Source organism: Hyperolius riggenbachi, chromosome 1 (assembly GCF_040937935.1).
Source record: "Hyperolius riggenbachi isolate aHypRig1 chromosome 1, aHypRig1.pri, whole genome shotgun sequence".
In the NCBI taxonomy this organism is placed as follows: Eukaryota; Metazoa; Chordata; class Amphibia; order Anura; family Hyperoliidae; genus Hyperolius; species Hyperolius riggenbachi.
The window spans coordinates 333,632,022-333,653,174 of NC_090646.1; the positions used below are offsets into that span (position 1 = coordinate 333,632,022).

Genomic DNA, 21,153 nt, shown 5'->3' on the forward strand with positions numbered 1-21,153 from the left:
ATAATTTCCAGATTTTAGGGTCTAAAAGCTGTACAGTTTTTTTGCACGCTTTTAGACCTTAAAACCGCTAATCATGCCACCAGAAAGACTGCAGCACTTACCTCCTTGGCATCCAGCGCTGCAGTTCTCTTTCCGTACTCCAGGTGGCACTGTAATCCTATAGCGAGATCACCGGCTGTCGTCATGACACGTGGCGATCTCACAATAGGGATGCAGAGCCTCGGAGGACAGGAAGAAGAATGACACTAAAAGACACATTAAAGACACATAAAATCTCCCCTAGGCACAAATTTAGTGAATACTGACTTACTAACCCCCATATTCACAAATTGACATAATCAGCAATCCTTAATTATCAATAATGCAAAATTAAATAATTCATACAATTACTACAAACCCTTCACTATGCAAAAAATGTATATACCATTGGATTATTAATTAAGTGCTAGAATATAAGAATACATCTCTGTACATAAAAATGTCAATCTATAGGAGACCTGCTAACAGTACTGTAAAAATAATGATGGCAGTATCCGCTAATTAATGTACAATACAGAAGGTATTGGAGGCAACAGATTAGCACAGCAATCAGGCATGTAGCATTATCAATACTGAGTCAGCAGCATTTCCTGCTATTATGCCTCTAATCCCTTCAGGCTGCTTCGTCATAGTGTTTGTTGCATCACAGATGAGGTACATGGATCTGAGATTTAACATGTAATGTTACATTGTAGATATCATATAAGCATGTTTGTATCTACCAAAGTATTATATTTAGAAATTGTAATCTGTTTTACGTCTTTCTATGTCTTGAACAGCCCCTGAGTATAAATGGTGACAAAGAATACTTAGAGCACATGGAAAAGCCAGACCATTTCAATCTGTCCCCCGTGGTTGCAGTTACTGTCTGTCCTACAGAAGAGAGTGAGGAAGCTGGCCCACTACCAGTGAAAGTTGACCTAGACAAAACTATCATCTAAAATCTTCTTTCAAAAAACAAAACAAAACACTTTTACTGCTAGAGGGGATGATTTGCTTTACATTGCATGATTGCCTCCTGCAGCATTAAAGGTGATAATTGTCTCGTCCTGCTGGTGTAATAAACAGTGCTCCTTTGTCCTTTCTTTGCAAAGCAATTGAAATGGTTAATCCAGAGCTCCAGTTTTGTGGTGAATGAGAGGAGAAAAAAATTTCCTTCATAGGTTCAGAAAGATTTTCATGGATGTAATTTCTCACAATACAATAACTGTCTTCTTTGTATCTTGTAATTATATGGGACAAAGCGGAAACACATTTATTTGTGCTAAGACATATGTATAAGCTTTTTGAATGACATAATCCAATACCAACATCACATGAATAAAGCAATTAGGATGTCAATTACATTCATGAGACATGTTCAGGCTGGTCAGCTACTACTAAAGGCCATACAACTACTGAGCAAGCTCTAGTCTTTGGTTTAGTCGTTGATAACAGTAGTGCTTAAGTAAGCCAGCTTCCATATCAGTACAGCCATGTTACAATAAAAGCTTTGTGTGAAAAATTCAATGCAGCTCTAACAAAAGAACATTGTTTTAAACGGGTCATTTGGGTGTGCGCTAATTAGGAAAATGTAAATATATAAATATGTATATATTTTTCTTTATTTTTAAGACTGGCTGCATGTTTTTTGTGATTTGAATATCATACAGAGATGTGTGTTAAAGGTATGATGTAGCCCAGAACCACTCACCTTTTTTAAGGCGGTCTTCTGTTATGCCATTGTCTTTAGATAAGCTTTTTGAGACCATATAGTGGTGTTTTGGCAATCTAGGAAACCCAAAGACAGATTCTGAGAGTCTGGATTAGCTTAACCTTTTCGGGACCACGTGCATTAGATTCTACGCCGCACTTGTGGCTGTTCTAGCCTGATGCGGCGTAGAATCTACGCCGGTCCGCAATTTCCGCTCCCGACGCGAACGTGCGCACCCGGAGGGGGAGATTAAGCTGTCATATGACAGCCGACATCTCCCCCGAGTGATCAGCAGCCATCGCGTATGGCTGCTGATCACGTGATCACTACGATCGCCGTCGGATCGTAGTGATCAGTTTGACAGCTGCGGCGGCAGGGGGGGAAAAGAAGAGGATCCACTTACCTCCCTGCCGTTCTCGCGACGATCGGCACGCCCCTCCGCTCTGGCCGGCATCTCCGTTTCGTCTGACGTCAGCGTCGGGTCCTGGCTTGATGGCGTCATCAAGCCGTGACCCGGAACTGATCGTCAGACAGAACGGAGATGCCGGCCGGAGAAGAGGGTCCCGTGCGGCTCATCGCTGGAGCCTGGAAGGTAAGTGAAGGCTGCTGGCAGAAGGGGGGGCCCAGGCCACCATGGGGGGGACACAAATCCAGGCAGCCACAGACGGGTTCCGGCCGCCTGACCCCCCCCCCCAAACGCGCGCACCCCCTTCCCGCGCAAAATGCCTGGTCCTTAAGGGGGGTGGGGCGGGTAGGTGGCTGGTCCCGAAAAGGTTAAAGTAACATTTGGTACTGTTAATCTAGGCCATCAGTATCATGAAGTTCAACATGTATGGTTCTGATAGGTACTTATCGATAGTTTTGGTCGCCAAGGAGGTTATGTGACAGGGTTTTGGTCAGGTTAAGGTTAGGTCAAACTATTAGTTTAGGGTGAACAGCTCATGAAATGGGTTAGTGTTATGTACCCTTCACCCTGACATTTGTCACTCATATAAATGGGTACTCAGGTCATCAGTGCCAAACACAGACATATGCCTTCAAGCAACTCGCATTGCTTTTTTTTTTTTTTTTTTTTTCCGGTTAGAATTGAGTTCATTTGTTACATTTATTGATATAGTTTTCCATAGGAAGAAATGTTTGTTGCATTTCAATATATGTTTCAGAGCGTTACTACAAATTTGTAATCTCTACACGTGGAAACTGCATTAATATAAAGACTCTTTGTTTACATTTTTGAAACTCTACGCAGATTGTATGTGCATCAAAAGTATTTTTAAGACTGTAACTTGTAAAACAAGCATTTCATAAATGGCAAATGGTAAACAAATGAGTGTATTTCTAATGTGTGCTTTACTCAGCTACAACCTCACCTTAGTTTTGCAGTTGTTCTATTTCCCCTATTCTTCAGCTAGAAAGTGTTTGGGGTTGTTTGTGGAAACATGAGCTAGCATGGGATATTAACAGTAAGGATTCAAATGAAAAAAGCAAAGCCCAAAAGGAAGACCATATTCTGTGGTGTATTATTAAATCTGGGAACAGATGATTCTTCAACTTTTTGGTGATAAAGATCACCACTGTTGTTCATCATATTTATGAACGTGCTGAAAAACTGTAAACATTACATTTTTATTTTTCATGCGTTGTACACTAATTGAAGAATATCAAAATAATATAATAAAAATAAACAAAAAAGGACACATACCTGTTCACACAAGTTTTGATAATGGAAAACTCAGCTGTTCTGTACCTACTAATAAATTAACAGTCCACTATCACTAGTTCTTTTGGCCTAGAATTCCTGCACAAGATCATTGCCTTCTATGCTACAAATTCTAAAACTCAGTAGCAGAAGTCTCTCTTTTTTTTTTTCTTCCCTTGGTCTACTCTCTCTGTCTCCATGCATTTTATTTTTTTTTTTGTGAGTTCAAAGGCATGGATTTCAAATTATGGCAGAATTATATGGTCTACAATGAATGGACCTCTAATGCTAGCAAACCATTACATAAATGCACCATTATATAAATGTACAATTTATTAACCTTTATTTTATATGCACTATGTCTCTTTTTTCCATGCCAAATTATTTTTGGTTATGTCTCTTATACAAGATTGAGAACAGCACTAATGAGTACCTGTGAGTGCAAGAAAATCGCCACTATGCTGACAGCATTGCATAAAAAGGACTACAGTCTATGAAGTTGTGTTTTGTATGCTCACACGTTCCTAGTGTTTGAGTTACAAACAGAGGTCTTTCTGTACAGATTATTGTGACAAAGTAATATCATTAATGCAAATAAACCAATTTTTATATACAAACTTGTTTCTGGAATCGGTATTTAAAATGATCAATTCCCTAGACCTTTTAATGTATTTGTAATGCTGGAGAAAAACTTTGACAGGCTAGTCAAGTTTACTATTTAATGTTAAGATAGTATATAGCCCAAGATTTTATAATATATTCAGCATTAAAACATTGTATGCTGTATAGAGAGCAAGTATCTGTCTGTCTGTTTTTGTGAAATCTGGGCTAGTAAGCGCACTGATTCCTGTCATGTAACTGTAACCACTAATTACACTTGTTGCAGGACCTTTAAAAAGACACAAGAAATAAAATGCCATTCGCTTCCTTCCCTTCAAGCCCCTCCTTCCTTCCTTCCCTTCAAGCCCCTCCTTCCTTCCTTCCCGATTGCTCATCCATAGATCACAGAAAGTGGAATGTGGCTTATTCTACACCATTTTTTTCCAACCTTTTTTTTCGTCAACACAACAAAAATAATTTTTAAACTGTAAGGGCTTGTGTCCATTTGCAAATGGGAGCCAATGCGACTACGCATCACTTCCGCTCCCATTCGTGTCGGGAGATGCAGAAGTGTATTTTTAGGAGACGATGGGCGGATGCTCCGCAGAACTAGCACGCAATGGAAACCGTACCATTGCCGTGCATAAAGTATAAATGGTGACAAAGCATACTTAGAACACATGGAAAAGCCAGACCATTTCAATCTGTCCCCCGTATATTTTATTGAGGTCAAATGAGAATGCAACCATCCAACAATTCCAAATACCCGCTTAAAACTGAGTGCACGAAAAACAATTAAATATTCCCGGCAAGTGCCTGAAAATGTTTCTTGACCAGCACTGAGACAAGGGAAGGGAATCTTATTTTTGAGCAGATGTTAAATTGTACCAGTGCACCTACCTTGATTTATTTTGATGCTTATAAAATATGTTTGATAATAAAAAAGAAAATGCATTTTTCAATAACTATTGGTCCATGTTAATATGGGTGCAGAAGTTTACTTTGTAAAAGTAAACAATTTGGCTGGGTGGTAATTTGCAAAGTGTTGTATTTGATATTCTTTTCAATTTTTATTTTTTCGTTATATTTATGAAAGCAAATCTCTTTATAACCTATTGATATATTTTTGTCTGCAGATTAAAATCTTTCATTGTTGCCTCTTTGAAACCAGATAGTTCTCATGAAGAATACATAAATTTAAACCATAATGAACACACTAGAATAAGAGAAGGGTATAAGATAGAGCTAAAATGTGGTATGAGGCACAGAAAGGTGTGATGTAATAGGTATGAGGTGTAGAGAGGTCTGTAATGTAATACGATATGATGTAGACAGAGGACTGAATAACAGTAATGTAGGATGTTCAGAAGGGACTGGTAATTGTAGAGGCATAGGGGATAGCACTTCGGTCTTGGATAAATGGGTCCCCAGGTAAAATCTGGATCAGGCCACGATCTGCAGGAGTTTGTATGTGCTTCCTGTGTTTGCGTGGTTGTCCTTCAGGTACTCTGTTGGCCTTAGACTAGGACAGACATAAAGTATAACAATGATAGGGTTCAGATGGTTAACCCCTCTAAACACTGCAGGAAGATTCAGTGCTATACAGTAAAACTAAATATAACAATACTAATAATTAAAAAGCAGCAGTAGAAATGGTTGACGTATAAAAGTGCATTGGGTATTATGATGAACAATGGTTTCAGAGAGCCAATACTGTACAGTGAGGTACAGAGAGGACTGATTAATTGCCAGAGATGAGGCACTGTGTCTGTCAGAAACTATGGTTCTTTTACTAAACAAAAAATACAGTGAACACAAGTAATTTGTCTGCTCACTTCAAACATTTAGGTGCAAAGAGAATTCTGTGGTTTTACATTTTTGTGCACCTGGCAGGATATTTTAAGTGAACAGTTTCTAGATAACTGGATATTTAAGGAAGTCTTAAGTCAATGGATCTTTCCAACAGGACATAGTTTTTAACTCCAAAGACCCCATCCCACATTTTTTTCATACCTAACCTGTATGACAAGGAATCAGAAATGCATTTATTCCTCAATATGACAACAATAGGTTTTCATCCCACATTCACCTTAAAGGGGAACTGAAGAGAGAGGTATATGGAGGCTGTCATCTTTATTTCCTTTTAGACAATACCAGTTGCCTGGCAGCCCTGCTGATCCTCTGCCTCTAATACTATTAGCCATAGCCCCTGAACAAGCATGCAGCAGATCAGGTGTTTCAGTGGTTCAGACTTATAAGTCTGATCTGACAAGACTAGCTGCATGCTTGTTTCTGGTTTTAATCAGATACTACTGCAGAGAAATAGATCAGAAGGGCTGCCAGGCAACTGGTATTGATTAAAAGGAAATAAACATGACAGCCTCCATATACCTCTCTCTTCAGTTCCCCTTTAAGTACAAAGGCAGATCCATAGATTATTAATACATAAGAACGTGTGTAAAAGATCGTATTTATCTCTTGGTGTTTACAGTAAAATTGCAGTGCTATCTAGTGTGCATTGACTGCACTGAAAACCACAAGTAAAGTGTATGTATTTTAGCTACATTATTAAATATTCATTCCCTGGCAATGCATTACATTTTGCAAAGAAAATGTAATGTACACTAAGCTTGTGGTCATGGTTCCAAGTGATCAGATGATGTGCACTGTTTAGTCAATATGTGTAGCCATTGCAATAGCACTGCCACATGAATGCGCACATTCTGTAGGATATTGCTTTAATTAGATCATCCAATGACCGGGGCTGTCATGCAACATTTTTGCTTGTGCTTTTCCACACTAGTAGTAATATATATATTTTTATAACCACAGTTGTTCTCCTGCTGAAAATTTTTGGCTTTTTCTGTATTGCTATAAATACCTCCTAATGTCCAGTAGTTACTGTTAATATTCCTTACTTTAATTCTTAATACATATTTATAAAGGATCTAAGGGCATCTATTTACTGTATGTCTGTACCATAGTTTATTTTATGATTCTTGCTGTTTAAAACAGTAGATACTCATGCTTAGGTGATGTCAGTCTGTGGTATAAATAATAAATGCATACTCTGTAGAACTGCTTAATGCTAGTTAATATATTTGCTTTCTTGCAAAACTTATAGTTACTTTTTGTGTTGTTAAAGTGCAAGGAGCTTCTTTAATACTTGGGCAAAGGCAAAGCATTGGGTAGCCACAATCTTGTATAATTTAAAATGGCGTGTCAACAATGCACTGCTGTTTTTTTATGTGAATACATATTGCAAAAACTGTCAATAAAATAAACATTTATAAACAATGTAACAGTTTAATTTGTGCTTATTGAGTGTACAGTATTACTAAAGTGTTCTTTGCATTTTTTTGTGTCCATTTATTATTGTTTCTTTAGAAACAACATGCATATTCTATTTATCTATATTCTTCGCCAGCATGTCTAAAAAGTACATTATCTGAACACAGATTTTTTTTTTCTGGGTTGATTTTTGCAGTCTAATGCTGAATACACACGGTTCGTTCCCGCATCGAACGCGCCGCTCGATTCCCGACGAATCGATTATTCCCGAACATTTTCGAGCGCATTTCGATGATTTTTAGGTCGATTGCCATGTAAAGTATGGCAAATCGACCTAACGATCCATCGAACTGCGAATCGGACATGTCGGAAATAAACGAATCGACGGGAATAGAGCGGCGCATCGACGGGAATCGAGCGCGGGAACGGACCGTGTGTATCCAGCATTATAAATTGATGATTTACATTTGAGAGTGCTGTCTGCTTTATTTAAGACACCTATAGGTGGATTTTATTATGCTGTATGAAGAGTCTCCTGAGGGATCAATATATAGAAATGTACTTCTTCAAAAAAAGTTTTTTTTAAGGAATTATTGGCCAATGTGACACATTTGGGTAATGAGGTACTCATATCCTAGTGAAGAATAGATTACTAGGCACAGTACCTTAGGAAGTGGGCCAGACCCATGAAATGTGTATCAATAAATAAACTCCTATATCCCCTAGTCCCCCACCTACCACAACCTGCAATCGGCAAGTGTAAATCAGGGCTGTCGGCTCTGTCTGAAGTGTGCCGTTCTGGGCTAATATGTAAACACTGGAGGTTAACTCTTTTTGTTCTCCCAGGATACAAGGCAGTAAACACTGCATGGGTTTTAATAAAAGTTGTAACAAAAATGTTTTTTTAAAAGGTTATTATGCTATTTCTTATATTTTAGCGCAGAGAGGAAGTTCCAAGTTTAATTCTGCTTTAAACCTATTTGCAATTGAGAAACCACCAAAATGTGTGTATTCCAATTATAGAGACTTTGTCACATAAACACTAACTACTGCATTTAAAAGGCTCCTGCTTCCTCTGTTTGTCCCCTTCCTGAGGTTCTTCTGATTGCACACTACTAGTCTTTTGAGGTTTTTAATGAGATTGGGATTCCAATGCCTTATTGACTTTTGTAAAGGAGGGGAGGGCTGGTTGGAAGTGGCTGGTTGGGCTCATCTAGGTCCTGAATGTAACATCTATGCAGGTGTCTGCAGTGGTTGCTACATGATCTGGATAATGAAGAAACAATCGGCCTTCAAGTCCAGTGTTCTCTTCCTTGCCTTCCTTGCTGTAAGCTAGTCTGTCATGCGCCACAAGTCATCCCTCCTCCCCACAGCAAAAGATGCTATAGCAGAGCGAGGCATTTTTACAGCATTCAACTCCTGAACTGTCACTGAAGGAATTAAGTCCTGATTCTTTTGGGTAACTAGCATTGTGTGTGTTTATGCACTAAATGCACTAAAGTAAACCTGAGATGGGTGGGGACCTAAAGGATACCCGAAGTGACATGTGACATGATGAGATATACATGTGTATGTACAGTACCTAGCACACAGATAACTGTTGTGTTCCTTTTTTTTTCTTTCTCTGCCTAAAAGAGGTAAATATCAGGCATGTAAGTGGCTGACTCAGACAGGAAGTGACTACAGTGTGACCCTCACTGATAAGAAATTCCCCTTTTTATCTCTTTCTTGCTCTCAGAAGCCATTTTCTGCTAGGAAAGTGTTTTATAGTTGTAATTTCTTATCCATGAGGGTCACACTGTACTCACTTCCTGTCTGAGTTAGGACTGAGTCAGCCACTTACATACCTGATATTTAACTCTTTCAGACAAAGAAAAAAAGGAACACAGCATGGTTATTTGTGTGCTAGGCACTGTACATGCACATGTCTCTCATCATGTCACGTGTCACTATTGCAGCATAGAGGGCACTATTGTGGCCGGGAACGCGAAGAATCACTCACGTTCCCAGCCTGTCGGCTCCTTTCGCTGAGTGGCTGCCGGAGGGGCGAGGAGCATCTGATGGAGTCTACGTGGGCACCGGACAACTGCAGGGGGCTGCTGGAAGCCCAAGGTGAGTAAAACATTTATTTTACATAGACTTAAGTGTCCCTTTAAGGGCATGATTCATTCACATCAGTCACTAGCATGAAGGCTAGCAATTGTCCATTTGCTCAAGCTATTGGGCAAAAATTACTTCATTAAGTTCTATGCAATCAAGCTTACTTGTGTTTGTTTTTATTCTTACTTTTCTTCTGATCTTATTATTGAAATCAGATGTGGCGTTATTGTTGGAAAACAAAGACATCTACCCAAGGTGACAAGACATCACTCTGCTTGGAAGTGTTTTTTCACATTTTGTATATGAATTATTTATTATATTTAAACATTTTTATTACGGTTTTCTTTTTGAAAATTCAGTGAAGTTTCACTTTTCTAAGTCTCTCTCAACCCCTTGTCCTCCACGAATGTTTCTATTGCTGCATGGGGCTTAGCAGCCAGAACAATACCAGCCCACACATTTAATGGTATGGGGAGCATAAATATTTTTCCCATCTCTTGAAAAGTTCCCTTGTCCATATCAAGGACAATGGTCTCATCCCCACACATCTGTCCCCATACCCGTGGTCATCGATTTGAGGGGAATGACTTAAGGTGGAATCTCCTCCCAAATTGGAACACCAGTGAAGTCATTGAGAAAACTGGAGCCCTTATTCAATTCAATTTCAAATACACATTTTCTCCTACGTTTTCTACTAGGTGATCATTTTTAATCTTCTGTTTAACTACTTTCACCTGTTGGACGTTGCTATTACATCCAAGAGGCTGCTGCTGCTCTGTTGCTCCCGCATGCGATCGTGCGCTCCCGTGCCGCCGCTCGTTATCCTGGAGATCAATGAATGGGAACATAGTTTCCATCCATTGATCTAAGTCCCTGTTAGAAAGACCAACGATCTGTCTAAAGAAAAAAGTTTCCCATCCTCCCTCCACTTCCTGTAAGCGAGAGAGCTCGCTTACAGGGCTAAAAACATTTTTTTTACTGTGGCCATCTTGTGGCCAAATAGTAAAACTACATCTACATACTTTTTTCTTTTTAAATCAATACAATGTATTACAGTTAAAAGTAACTGTTTAACCCCACACTCCAAAAAATACCAAAATAATTTTTTTAATAAGGAGAAAAAAATTACAATAAAAAAAATTAGGGTCTGAACTTTTTTAATATGCATGTGAAGAGGGAATATTACTATTATTTTTTTAAATTATAAGCTTGTAAATATTGATGGATGCAAAACTGTAAAAATGCACCTTTATTTACAAATAAAAATATTGGCGCCATACATTGTGATAGGGACATACATTGGTTTGCAAAAGTATTTGGCCCCCTTGAAGTTTTCCACATTTTGTCACATTACCGCCACAAACATGCATCAATTTTATTGGAATTCCACATGAAACACCAATACAAAGTAGTGTACATGTGAGAAGTGGAACGAAAATTATACACGAGTCCAAACATTTTTTTACAAATAAATACTTGCAAAGTGGGGTGTGCGGACTTATTCAGCGTCCTAAATCTATACTTTGCTGCAATTACAGCTGCCAGTCTTTTAGTGTATGTCTTTCTACCAGCTTTGCACATCTAGAGATTGAAATCCTTGCCCATTCTTCTTTGCAAAACAGCTCCAGCTCAGGCAGATTAGATGGACAGCGTTTAACAGCAGTTTTCAGATCTTGCCACAGATTCTCAATTGGATTTAGAACTGGACTTTGATTGGGCCATTCTAACACATGGATATGTTTTGTTTTAACCACTTAAGGACCAAGGGATTTTGCAATGATTGGTGCTGCGTGGGCTCTGCAGCCCGCAGCACCGATCAGGATTGTGTCATGGCGATCAGACTTCACCTCCCCCCTTTTTTCCCCACTAGGGGGATGTCCTGCTGGGGGGGGTCTTATCGCCGCCAGCCATTACTGATTGGCGGGGGGGGGGGGGGCTCCTCAAAGCCCCCCTCCGCAGCGAATTTCCTCCCTCCCTCCAATTCCCTCCCTCTACCGATGAGTGGTGCAGGACGGACATCCGTCCTGCGCCTGATAGGATAGGCTTCAGCCTATCAAATGACGGCTATCCCTGGCCAATCAGAGGCCGGGATCGCCGATCTGCCTTATCTCTGCGAAGCAGCGCCGTATCATGTAAACAGCGAGAATTTCTTCCCCGCGTGTTTACATTACGTGTGCGAGCCGCGATCGGTGGCTCGCACACTGTTCACGGAGACACCCTCCGTGAACTGGCATGGAAAGGCCGCTCGATCGAGCGGCCGTTTCCATGCTATACCACTAACGACCCGCCGACGCCTATCGGCGTTAGGCGGCCGTTAAGTGGTTGAACCATTCCATTGTTACCCTGGCTTTATGTTTAGGGTTGTTGTCCTTCTGGAAGGTGAACCTCTGCCCCAGTCTCGAGTCTTTTGCAGACTCCAAGAGGTTTTCTTCCAAGATTGCCCTGTATTTAGCTCCATCCATCTTCCCATCAACTCTGACCAGATTCCCTGTCCCTGCTGAAGAGAAGCACCCCCAGAGCATGAAGCTGCCACCACCAGATTTGACAGTGGGGATGCTGTGTTCAGAATGATGTGCAGTATTAGTTTTCCGCCACACCTAGTGGTTTGCATTTTTGCCAAAAAGTTCCATTTTGGTCTCATCTGACCAGAGTACCTTCTTCCACATGTTTGCTGTGTCCCCCACATGGCTTGTGGCAAACGGGACTTCTTATGCTTTTCTGTTAACAATGGCTTTCTTCTTGTCACTCTTCCATAAAGGCCAACTTTGTGCAGTTCACGACTAATAGTAGTCCTATAAACAGATTCCCCTACCTGAGCTGTAGATCTCTGCAGCTCGTCCAGAGTCACCATGGGTCTATTGACTGCATTTATGATCAGCACTCTGCTTGTTCGGCCTGTGAGTTTAGGTGGATGGCCTTGTCTTAGTAGGTTTACAGTTGTGCCATACTCCTTCCATTTCTGAATGATCGCTTGAACAGTGCTCCGTCTGATGTTGTTCTGATCTGTCTGGTGTGTTCTTTGGACTTCATGGTGTTGTTGCTCCCAATATTCTCTTAGACAACCTCTGAGGCTGTCGCAGAGCAGCTGTATTTGTACTGACATTAGATTACACACAGGTGCATTCTATTTAGTCATTAGCACTGATCAGGCAATGTCTATAGGCAACTGACTGCATTCAGACCAAAGGGGGCTGAATAATTACGCACACCCAACTTTGCAGTTATTTATTTGTAAAAAATGTTTGGAATCATGTTTGATTTTCATTCCACTTCCCACATGTACACCACTTTGTATTGGTCTTTCATGTGGAATTCAAATAAAATTGATTCAATTATGGTAGCATGTATTATTTTAAAGCTATAATGACGGAAAACTGAGAAATATTTTTTTTTCTTAATATTCCCATTAAAATGCATTTAGAAATAAATAATTCTTAGCAAGATGTACTACCCAATGAAAGCATAATTAGTGGCAGAAAAACAAAATATTGATCAATTCATTGTGATAAGTAGTGAGAAAGTTATTGAGTAATTAATAGGAGGTGAAAATTGCTCGAATGCATAAGGTGAAATGACACTGAAGGCTGAAGTGGTTAAAATAACTTTTCAGCACTCTACAATTGAAAAAGTATCAAAATGCAGGTAAAAAGCATTGTCAAAATTATAATTGTATTTTCTTGCTTGTTGTTGGCTTAAAAGACATTTTATGGATATAGTGTGAAAATCTCGCCTAGCAGAAAACATAGGAGAAAAGGTGAATTGAAGAGGTGCCTGGATGTCTTGCGTTCTGGAGAGCCATTACAGCAGCCATATGCAGCTAAATGGCATGTAAAGCCCAACACACACCTGAAGAACCTTGTGCTACATAAAAATGTTAGAGAACCCAAGGTGAGTTTGTGAAATCATATTAGGACACAGCTGCACATTCTGTATACAATCACCTGCCTCTGTATCCTTTCAGTGTGCCTCTAGTTCCCCCCCCCCCCCCCTGCTGTCCCCCATTATAAAAAGCAGCAGGCTACTGACACGCAGATTGCCGCTAGCCTGTCATTTACCTCAGGCTGCCACTCACCGCTGCTCCCCGCCTCCTGTATAGCACTGCTCCCTGCCTGTGTCCCTTCACTCCCTGCCTCTGTAAGCATCCTCCAATCAGCTTACGGAGGCAGGGAGGGAAGGGACACAGGTGGGGAGCCATGCTATACAGGAGGCGGGTGAGTGGCAGCCTGAGGTAAATAACAGGCTAGCAACAATCTGCATGTCGCTAGTCTGGCCCTTTTTATAATGGGAGTCAGCAGAGCCCGGGGGGGGGGTGAAGGCACACTGAAAGGACACAAAGGCAGGTGATTGTATATAGAACATGCCTCTGTGTCCTAATATGATTTCACAAACCCACTGTGTGTTTTCCTTAATGCTGGGGATACACGGTACGTTTCTGTACCATGTATCGACCAGCTGATCCGACCAGCTCAGAATATTCAGCTGGCCCGATCAAGCCGCTCGACCCACGCTCGCTTGATTCCCGCCGGCGGACAATGGCAGGGAATCGAGCGGCTGATAAGGACAGCCGGCGGGGGGCGATCCGGCAGCTAATCGACCGCCGGATCGATCCATGTATGCCCAGCATAAAGAGAAACTCCGACCAGTAATTGAACTTTATCCCACTCAATAGCTGATACCCCCTTTTACATGAAAAATCTATTCCTTTTCACAAACAGACCATCAGGTGGCGCTGTATGGCTGATATTGTGGTGAAACCCCTCCCACAAGAAACTCTGAGTACGTACTCTTGGCAGTTTCCTGTCTGGGAACCCTGTTGCATTGTGGGAAATAGCTGTTTACAGCTGTTTCCAACTGCCAAAACAGCAAGCAGCAGCTACATCACCTGCCCACAGTAAAAATGTCACCATGTAATAAATGTCAGAATGTAAATCAGGGATTTTAAAGATTTTACAATGGGCAAACACTGACTAAATCATTATTCCTAAGAGAGAGGAGAGAAGTACTGGATCGGCACTAAATGCTGAGCTGGCAGACCTGATGGGGGTTGGACGGATTCCTGCTGTGCCTCCAGACCAGAGTCAATTTGTATGCAGCGAAGAGAGAAAATATCCGGGCACCAACAGTTGCGTAGCAATCCACCACTTTTATTTCATCCCCATCACCAACAGATACATGACGAATAACAATGGCCTAACAGCCGTTTCGCAACACAAGTTGCTTCCTCACTGACTAAATCATGCATACATAATTATTGCAAAAATGAAGCACTTTTTTTTATTACATTATTTTCACTAGCGTTCCTCTTTAAAGAGAACCTGAACTGAAAATAAAAAGTCAAAATAACCATACACAGGTCATATTTACCTCCTGTGTAGTCTACTCCTCAATCACTTTCTCCTCTCCTGCATCTCATTTGTCCACTGGGATCAATGGATTTCTCCGTCCTCCATTTTAAAAATGGCCATTACCCCATAACAGCTTCCTGGTCAGCCTACTGTTAAACTGTAATATCACGTGCTTGAGCTATAGGGGAACCTGGACATTACCTTGCACATTCAGTTGTAACTGACAGCTGCTGATATATAACTGACAGCAACTAGTATATTTCAGTTCTGACAAAATATTGTCAGAATTGGAAGGGATCACTGTAAAGCTGGCCACTAACGGTCCAATTTCTAGCGAAAAATCGTTAGAGCGATCAGAAATTCTGATCGGATTGGTTGTAAATAATCTCAGTTGATGGGCACAATCGATAATGAACGATTATAAAAAAATCGTCTGATTGAATTTTTGTCGAACCAAAATTTGGATTTTCTTCTTGGTCGTGATAGATAGGAAGCAATGATTGGTTAGTTGATGGTGTAGTGAACGATTTTTCGTCCGATTAGAATTTCTGATAACTCTAACGATTTTTCGCTAGAAATTGGACCGTTAGTGGCCACCTTAAAGAGAACCCGAGGTGGGATTTAATTATATTAGTGGGGCACAGAGGCTGGTTGTGCACACTATCACCAGCCTCTGTTGCCCTATGGTGTGCCCCCAGGACCCCCCTGCGATCTGCTGCCCCCTCCGCAGCGTGTCGCCAGCACAATGTTTACCTATGCGTGACTGTCAGCGCCGCTCCCCTGCCTCCTCTGTATCGGCGCTACCCGCCCGCGTCCCTTCCCTCCAATCAGCGGAAGGGAAGGGACGCGGGCGGGCAGCACCGATACAGAGGAGGCGAGGGAGCGGAGCTTCTTCTTTAAGAAGAACATGGTGAGCTTCTGAGAGGAACTGACGGTGAGGGAAGTATGTAATATTAATTTGCAGCTACGTCATGTGTTTATTTTAAATAATTTTCCTTGCTTTAGGTTCCCTTTAAGGTTGCAAACTCTTCAGTTTTCAGGTTTGCAAATTTTTTTTGTTTTTTTTTTATCTTGACACTGTTTTGGAATTACTAAAGACTACCAACACGGGCACTATGTTGGTAGAGCATACCTTGCTCTGTATGTTAACATTTTTAAATACTTTGGTTTGTACACAACATCAGCAACCCACAATCATTTTAGCAGATGTCAGTCAAATTAAAAAGCCTTTCGCTTGTCAATTCAGGAAACGTATTAGCTGTACATTAATGTAGTTCTCAAAACCCCGCCGTCTATTAACACTGAACAGCGCTGCGATCTAACACCGCGGTCCTCAAGAGGTTAAATCAGCATGGTGGCATAGTGGTTAGGGCCCTTGCCTTTCAGCGCTGGGTGGCCAGTTCCAATCCCAGCCAGGTCAACATCTGCAAGGAGTTTGTATGTTCTCCCCTGTGGGTTTTCTCTGGGCACCCTGGTTTCTCCCACATCCCCAAAACATGCAGATAAGTTAAATGGCTTCCCCCTAAATTGGCCCTAGATTACTATACATAAAATACATGATACACACATAGACATAAGACTATGGCAGGGATTCGATTGTGTCCCTCAGGACTCTGAGGGACAGTTAAGTGACAAATATATACTCTGTACAGTGCTGCGTAAGATGTTCGGCATATCTCCTGCTTTCTTTCAGCTGCTATGCTCCAATCTGCCACTACCTTCTTCACCTTATGTGGCGCATCCCCGCTAGAAAGGGAGGTGAGGAAATAACACCTGCCCGACTTCGGTTACACCCAGGCATTGGAGGTGCAAGGTATAGCAGCTGAGGCCGAGAAAGCCATAGTACCACCAGAACAAAGAAGACTATGTAGCTGGGTGATGGAAGAGGCTACACAGATCACCACAGGAGTTATGGACAAGGGAGCAAGATTGCCCAGAGCAACCGCAGCTCTGGGCTTCCGATAACCGCCAAATAAAAAAGACACAATGGTTGCTTAGGACGACCACCGCCCTGAGCCTCTGACTAACAAGACAGACATTAGACAGACAGACAGATTGGTTGTTAACGAACGAGAAACACTGGTTGCTCAGGACGACCGCAGTCCTGAGCTTCTGACTGAGTAAAGAACAGACAGATGGAAGGTTTGTTTGCCTAGCAATAGCAAACATCCACACTGATACAGACAAGACAAACAGGAGCGTAACTAATAGCAACAGCTGCTACAGTCACATCCACAGGATCAGAGCTAGCAGGATAACCACCAGTCACCAACGTGGTGAAGGAAGTCTCCCACTAGCAGGATCGTAAGACTTCACTGACCCCCACGGGTGCAGTGAATGTCCAGGCAGGCAAGGTAATGCAAAGCAAAGCAATATAACTATCACAGCATGGACCCAGCAACAACTCATGTAAGCTGTACAATATGTCGGGCGAGGTCTGGAATGAGAGACAGGCTTTTATATGGACATAAGCCTATGGGAACAGACATGCAAATTCCCACACAGCTGAATGGTAATCATTCAATCCTTTGCTACACGGATTAAAGAGACACTGAAGCGAAAAAAAAATGATGGTATTATGATTTGTATGTGTAGCACAGCTAAGAAATAAAACATTAAGATGAGATACATCAGTGTAATTGTTTCCAGTACAGGAAGAGTTGAGAAACTCCAGTTGTTATCTCTATGCAAACAAGCCATTAAGCTCTCCGACTAAGTTAGTCGTGGAGAGGGCTGTTATCTGACTTTTATTATCTCAACTGTAAGTGAACTGTTTACTTTTTCTCTGCTAGAGGAGAGGTCATTACTTCACAGACTGCTCTGAAAGAATCATTTTGAATGCTGAGTGTTGTGTAATCTGCACATATTAGAGAATGATGCAATGTTAGAAAAAACACTATATACCTGAAAATAAAAGTATGAGAATATTTTCTTTGCTGCTAATCTTCTAGTAATGATTCATAGTACACAACCAATTCACTATATCATATTTTTTTTTTCGCTTCAGTGTCTCTTTAAAGGCTGTAAGATGTGTGTGAATGAAAGGAATTTTCATTACAAATCCATGCCAGATTATGCAACCACATGCATGTAAGAAATCCATAGCTGTCTGACTGCAGTTCAACTGCCGTAAGCCATAGGTGGATTCATTACAACATCCTGGGCTACTCTGAACTGCAGTATGATTGCAAATACCAAAGACTCTCATGGCAATTGCAAAGAACACCAAGCAACCAAATGCAGGTAGAGAAATCAAAACTGCTCGGCTGCAGCTCCGTTGCAACCCGGCAGGAGGGATCCTTACTTAAACCTAGTGCATCCATGTTCCAGGAGCATCTTGTATATCTTCTTCCTTGATTATTTTGTCCCTCATATGCAGGGACGGATCTAGACCAAATTGCGCCTGGGGCAAGGTCAGGTTTTGGCGCCTAAACTGCCATTCCCCATCCAGTTTTGGTGCCTAACAGTCAGGTTTTGGCGCCTAAACTGTCATTCCTCATCCAGTTTTGGCGCCTAAAGGTCAGGTTTTGGTGCCTAAACTGCCATTCCCCATCCAGTTTTGGCGCCTAAAGGTCAGGTTTTGGTGCCTAAAGGTCAGGTTTTGGCGCCTAAACTGCCTTTCCCTATCCAGTTTTGGCGCCTTTTTAAGAATTCAACAAACTGCGCCTGGGGCAAGAGACCCGCTCGCCCCCCCCCTAGATCCGTCCCTGCTCATATGTCCCCTTCTGTCCATGTCTCCTCGTCTCCCTTCATGTTCTCCTTTGAATCCCCTGAATAAAGGAAAGCAGCGGCAGCACGGCTCACCTAATCCATCGGAGCCCCGCTCTGTCTCCATCCCACGCTTCTCTGCTCTGCCTCTTCTCTGTGTAGAGTTAGAGCAGAGCTACAAGAAAATGGCCACCGATGTCCACAAATGTGGACACCATCTGCCATTTTCTTCTAGGCCTGCTCAAACTATACAGTAAACACGGAGCGGAGGCAGAGCAAAGAAGCATAGAAGGAGACAGAGAGCGGGCGCTGAAGAGAGACGTCAGAGCTGGAACCCACCCAGCTGGCGAGTTATCCCCGGCCGCCTGCACATTCTACTGGGTGCACCTACACCTGACTTCCGATGCCGAGGACTTCTTATGCTGGAAGCACCTATATGTGGCTACCTATACTGAGGGCACGTTTACCTGACTACCTATACTTGGGCCACCTACACCTGGCTACCTATACTGTGGGCAACTATGCTTGGCTACCTATACTGAGAGCATCTATGCCCTGGGCACTTACACCTGGCTACCTATACTGAGGGTACCAACACCTGGCTACCTATACCGAGGGCACCTACACCCGACTTCCTCTAGGCCTCTTTTCTACGGGCATTTGGACTGTGTGCTCAGCAAGCAGTTACCAGGCAGCAGAAAGCAGTTGTGAGAGTTTGAAAGGCATTTCACTGCCTATCAACTGTTAACGGAAAAGAGGCCTTACTGGGGGCACCTGTACCTGACTAACTAACTACCTACACTGATTCTGAGGGCATTCTTTTTTTTGGGGGGGTGGGGGGTGTCACATTATTAGCATTTTTCTATGATACATATTTGATGTGTCATGAAGATCTGAGCGTTTGGCGTGATGTGTCACCACTTTAAACAGGTTGGGAACCACTGGTGTATGCTAAGTTAGCTCGAAATATCATTAAGTCTAGTAAGTCTAGCTGGGATTTTCTCTCATCATTCTCCAGGATGGCTGTAGTTGAGAGACAAGTCAAAAGAAAATAATTGTACCTTTGGGAAGGATAACTACAAAAAGGAATAGGTCTTGAGGCATCGAATGAACTTATTTATTAAATAAAAGATATGGAGGTTGCCATATTTATTTCCTTTTATACAATACCTGTTGCCTGGCATCTTTTTTTTTTTTTTTAATTTTGGTTGAACTATATGGAAGGATGCCGTTTTTTAAACCATACTAACTACGCAACGTGAATTCAGGTATGCCTTACGCAATGTGAAGTTCTTGGTCAGAGAAAATTTTACATTTGAGCATTTGCCTTTCAGGAGTTATGCTGTTAGATAGGATTGACTAAGTTTAGGATTAAATAATATGCCTTGCTTTAAAATATCGCCAGGGGAGTTTTTATGCATAGGCATTACAAGCCATTGCCTGGAGTGCCATTGGTCCTGGAGGCGCCATCCCCTGGATTAAGCCCCACCCCTGGACTAAGCCCCATCCCCACAGGTGTTTTATCAACTGCTTCTGCTGCATCTGGATAGCATAAGTTGCAGGCAGTGGCCATTGTGTCCCTCTGACCCACCCCTCCCCCCCCCCTTGTGCATCCCTCTGTCCCCTTCTGCATTCTTCTTTCCCCCTTTGTGCCTCCTTCAGTCACCTGTGCCACCTCTGCCCCCCTGTTTGTCCTTCTGTCCCCCTGTGCCTACTTCTGTCCACCTTTGTGCCTCCTTTTGTCTCCATGTGCCTGCTTCAGACCCCTGTTCCTCCTTCTGTGCCTCTTTGTGTCTCCTTCTGTCCCCCGTGCCTCTTTCTTTTCCCTTTTAAACAATACCAGTTGCCTGGCAGCACTGCTGATCTATTTGACTGCAGTAGTGTCAGAATAACACAAAAAACAAGCATACAGCTAATCTTGTCAGATCTGACAATAACGTCAGAAACACCTGATCTGCTGCATGTTTGTTCAGGGTCTATAACTAAAAGTATTAGAGGCAGAGGATCAGTAGGACTGCCGGGCAACTGGTATTGCCTAAAACCTAGGTTCTCAACGTGTGGTACACGTACCCCAGGGGGTACTTCCGATGGTTCCAGGGGGTACTCGGGCTTGATATACTTAACCAAGAACAATAAATTTCGAATTTTACAAATGATACATTTTATTTAAACACCACCAAATTAGTGTTTTAGCTAATTAAAATGCTTAGGAATGGTTTAGAACCAATTATCATGTACTAGGATTAAAAATATATTTGTCAAGGGGTACTTGTGATAAGTTTTACTATGCTAGGGGGTACTTGGTGAGTACAGGGTATTAAAAGGGGTACATACCAATAAAATGTTGAGAAACACTGGCCTAAAAGGAAATAAATATGGCAGCCTCCATATCCCTCTCATTACAGATGTCCTTTAAAGAGACTCTGAAGCGAGAATAAATCTCGCTTCAGAGCTTATATATACCAGGGGCATGTGTGCCCCTGCTAAAATGCCGCTATCCCGCGGCTGAACGGGGGTCCCTTACCCCCCAAATCCCCCCTTGCAAAATCTACGACCAACTTGGTCATAGACTTTGCTGCTGCTGGAGGCAGGGCTAACGGCTGCTGCCCTGCCTCCCAGCGCGTCTATCAGCGGCGCATCGCCGCCTCTCCCCCGCCCCTCTCAGTGAAGGATGACTG

At 42.1% G+C, this 21,153-nt stretch overlaps 1 protein-coding gene across 1 annotated transcript in view; it reads left to right on the forward strand.

Annotated features, from left to right (window-relative positions):
- The window catches only part of TMEM59L (transmembrane protein 59 like), a 64,664-nt gene extending 57,336 nt beyond the window's left edge, over positions 1 to 7,328 (forward strand). Inside the window, exon 8 of the mRNA XM_068233917.1 lies at positions 819 to 7,328. Coding sequence (XP_068090018.1) covers positions 819 to 980 — 162 coding nt within the window. The 3' untranslated portion in view covers positions 981 to 7,328. The remainder of the gene's footprint in view (positions 1 to 818) is intronic.
- The last annotated feature ends 13,825 nt before the right edge of the window (positions 7,329 to 21,153 follow it).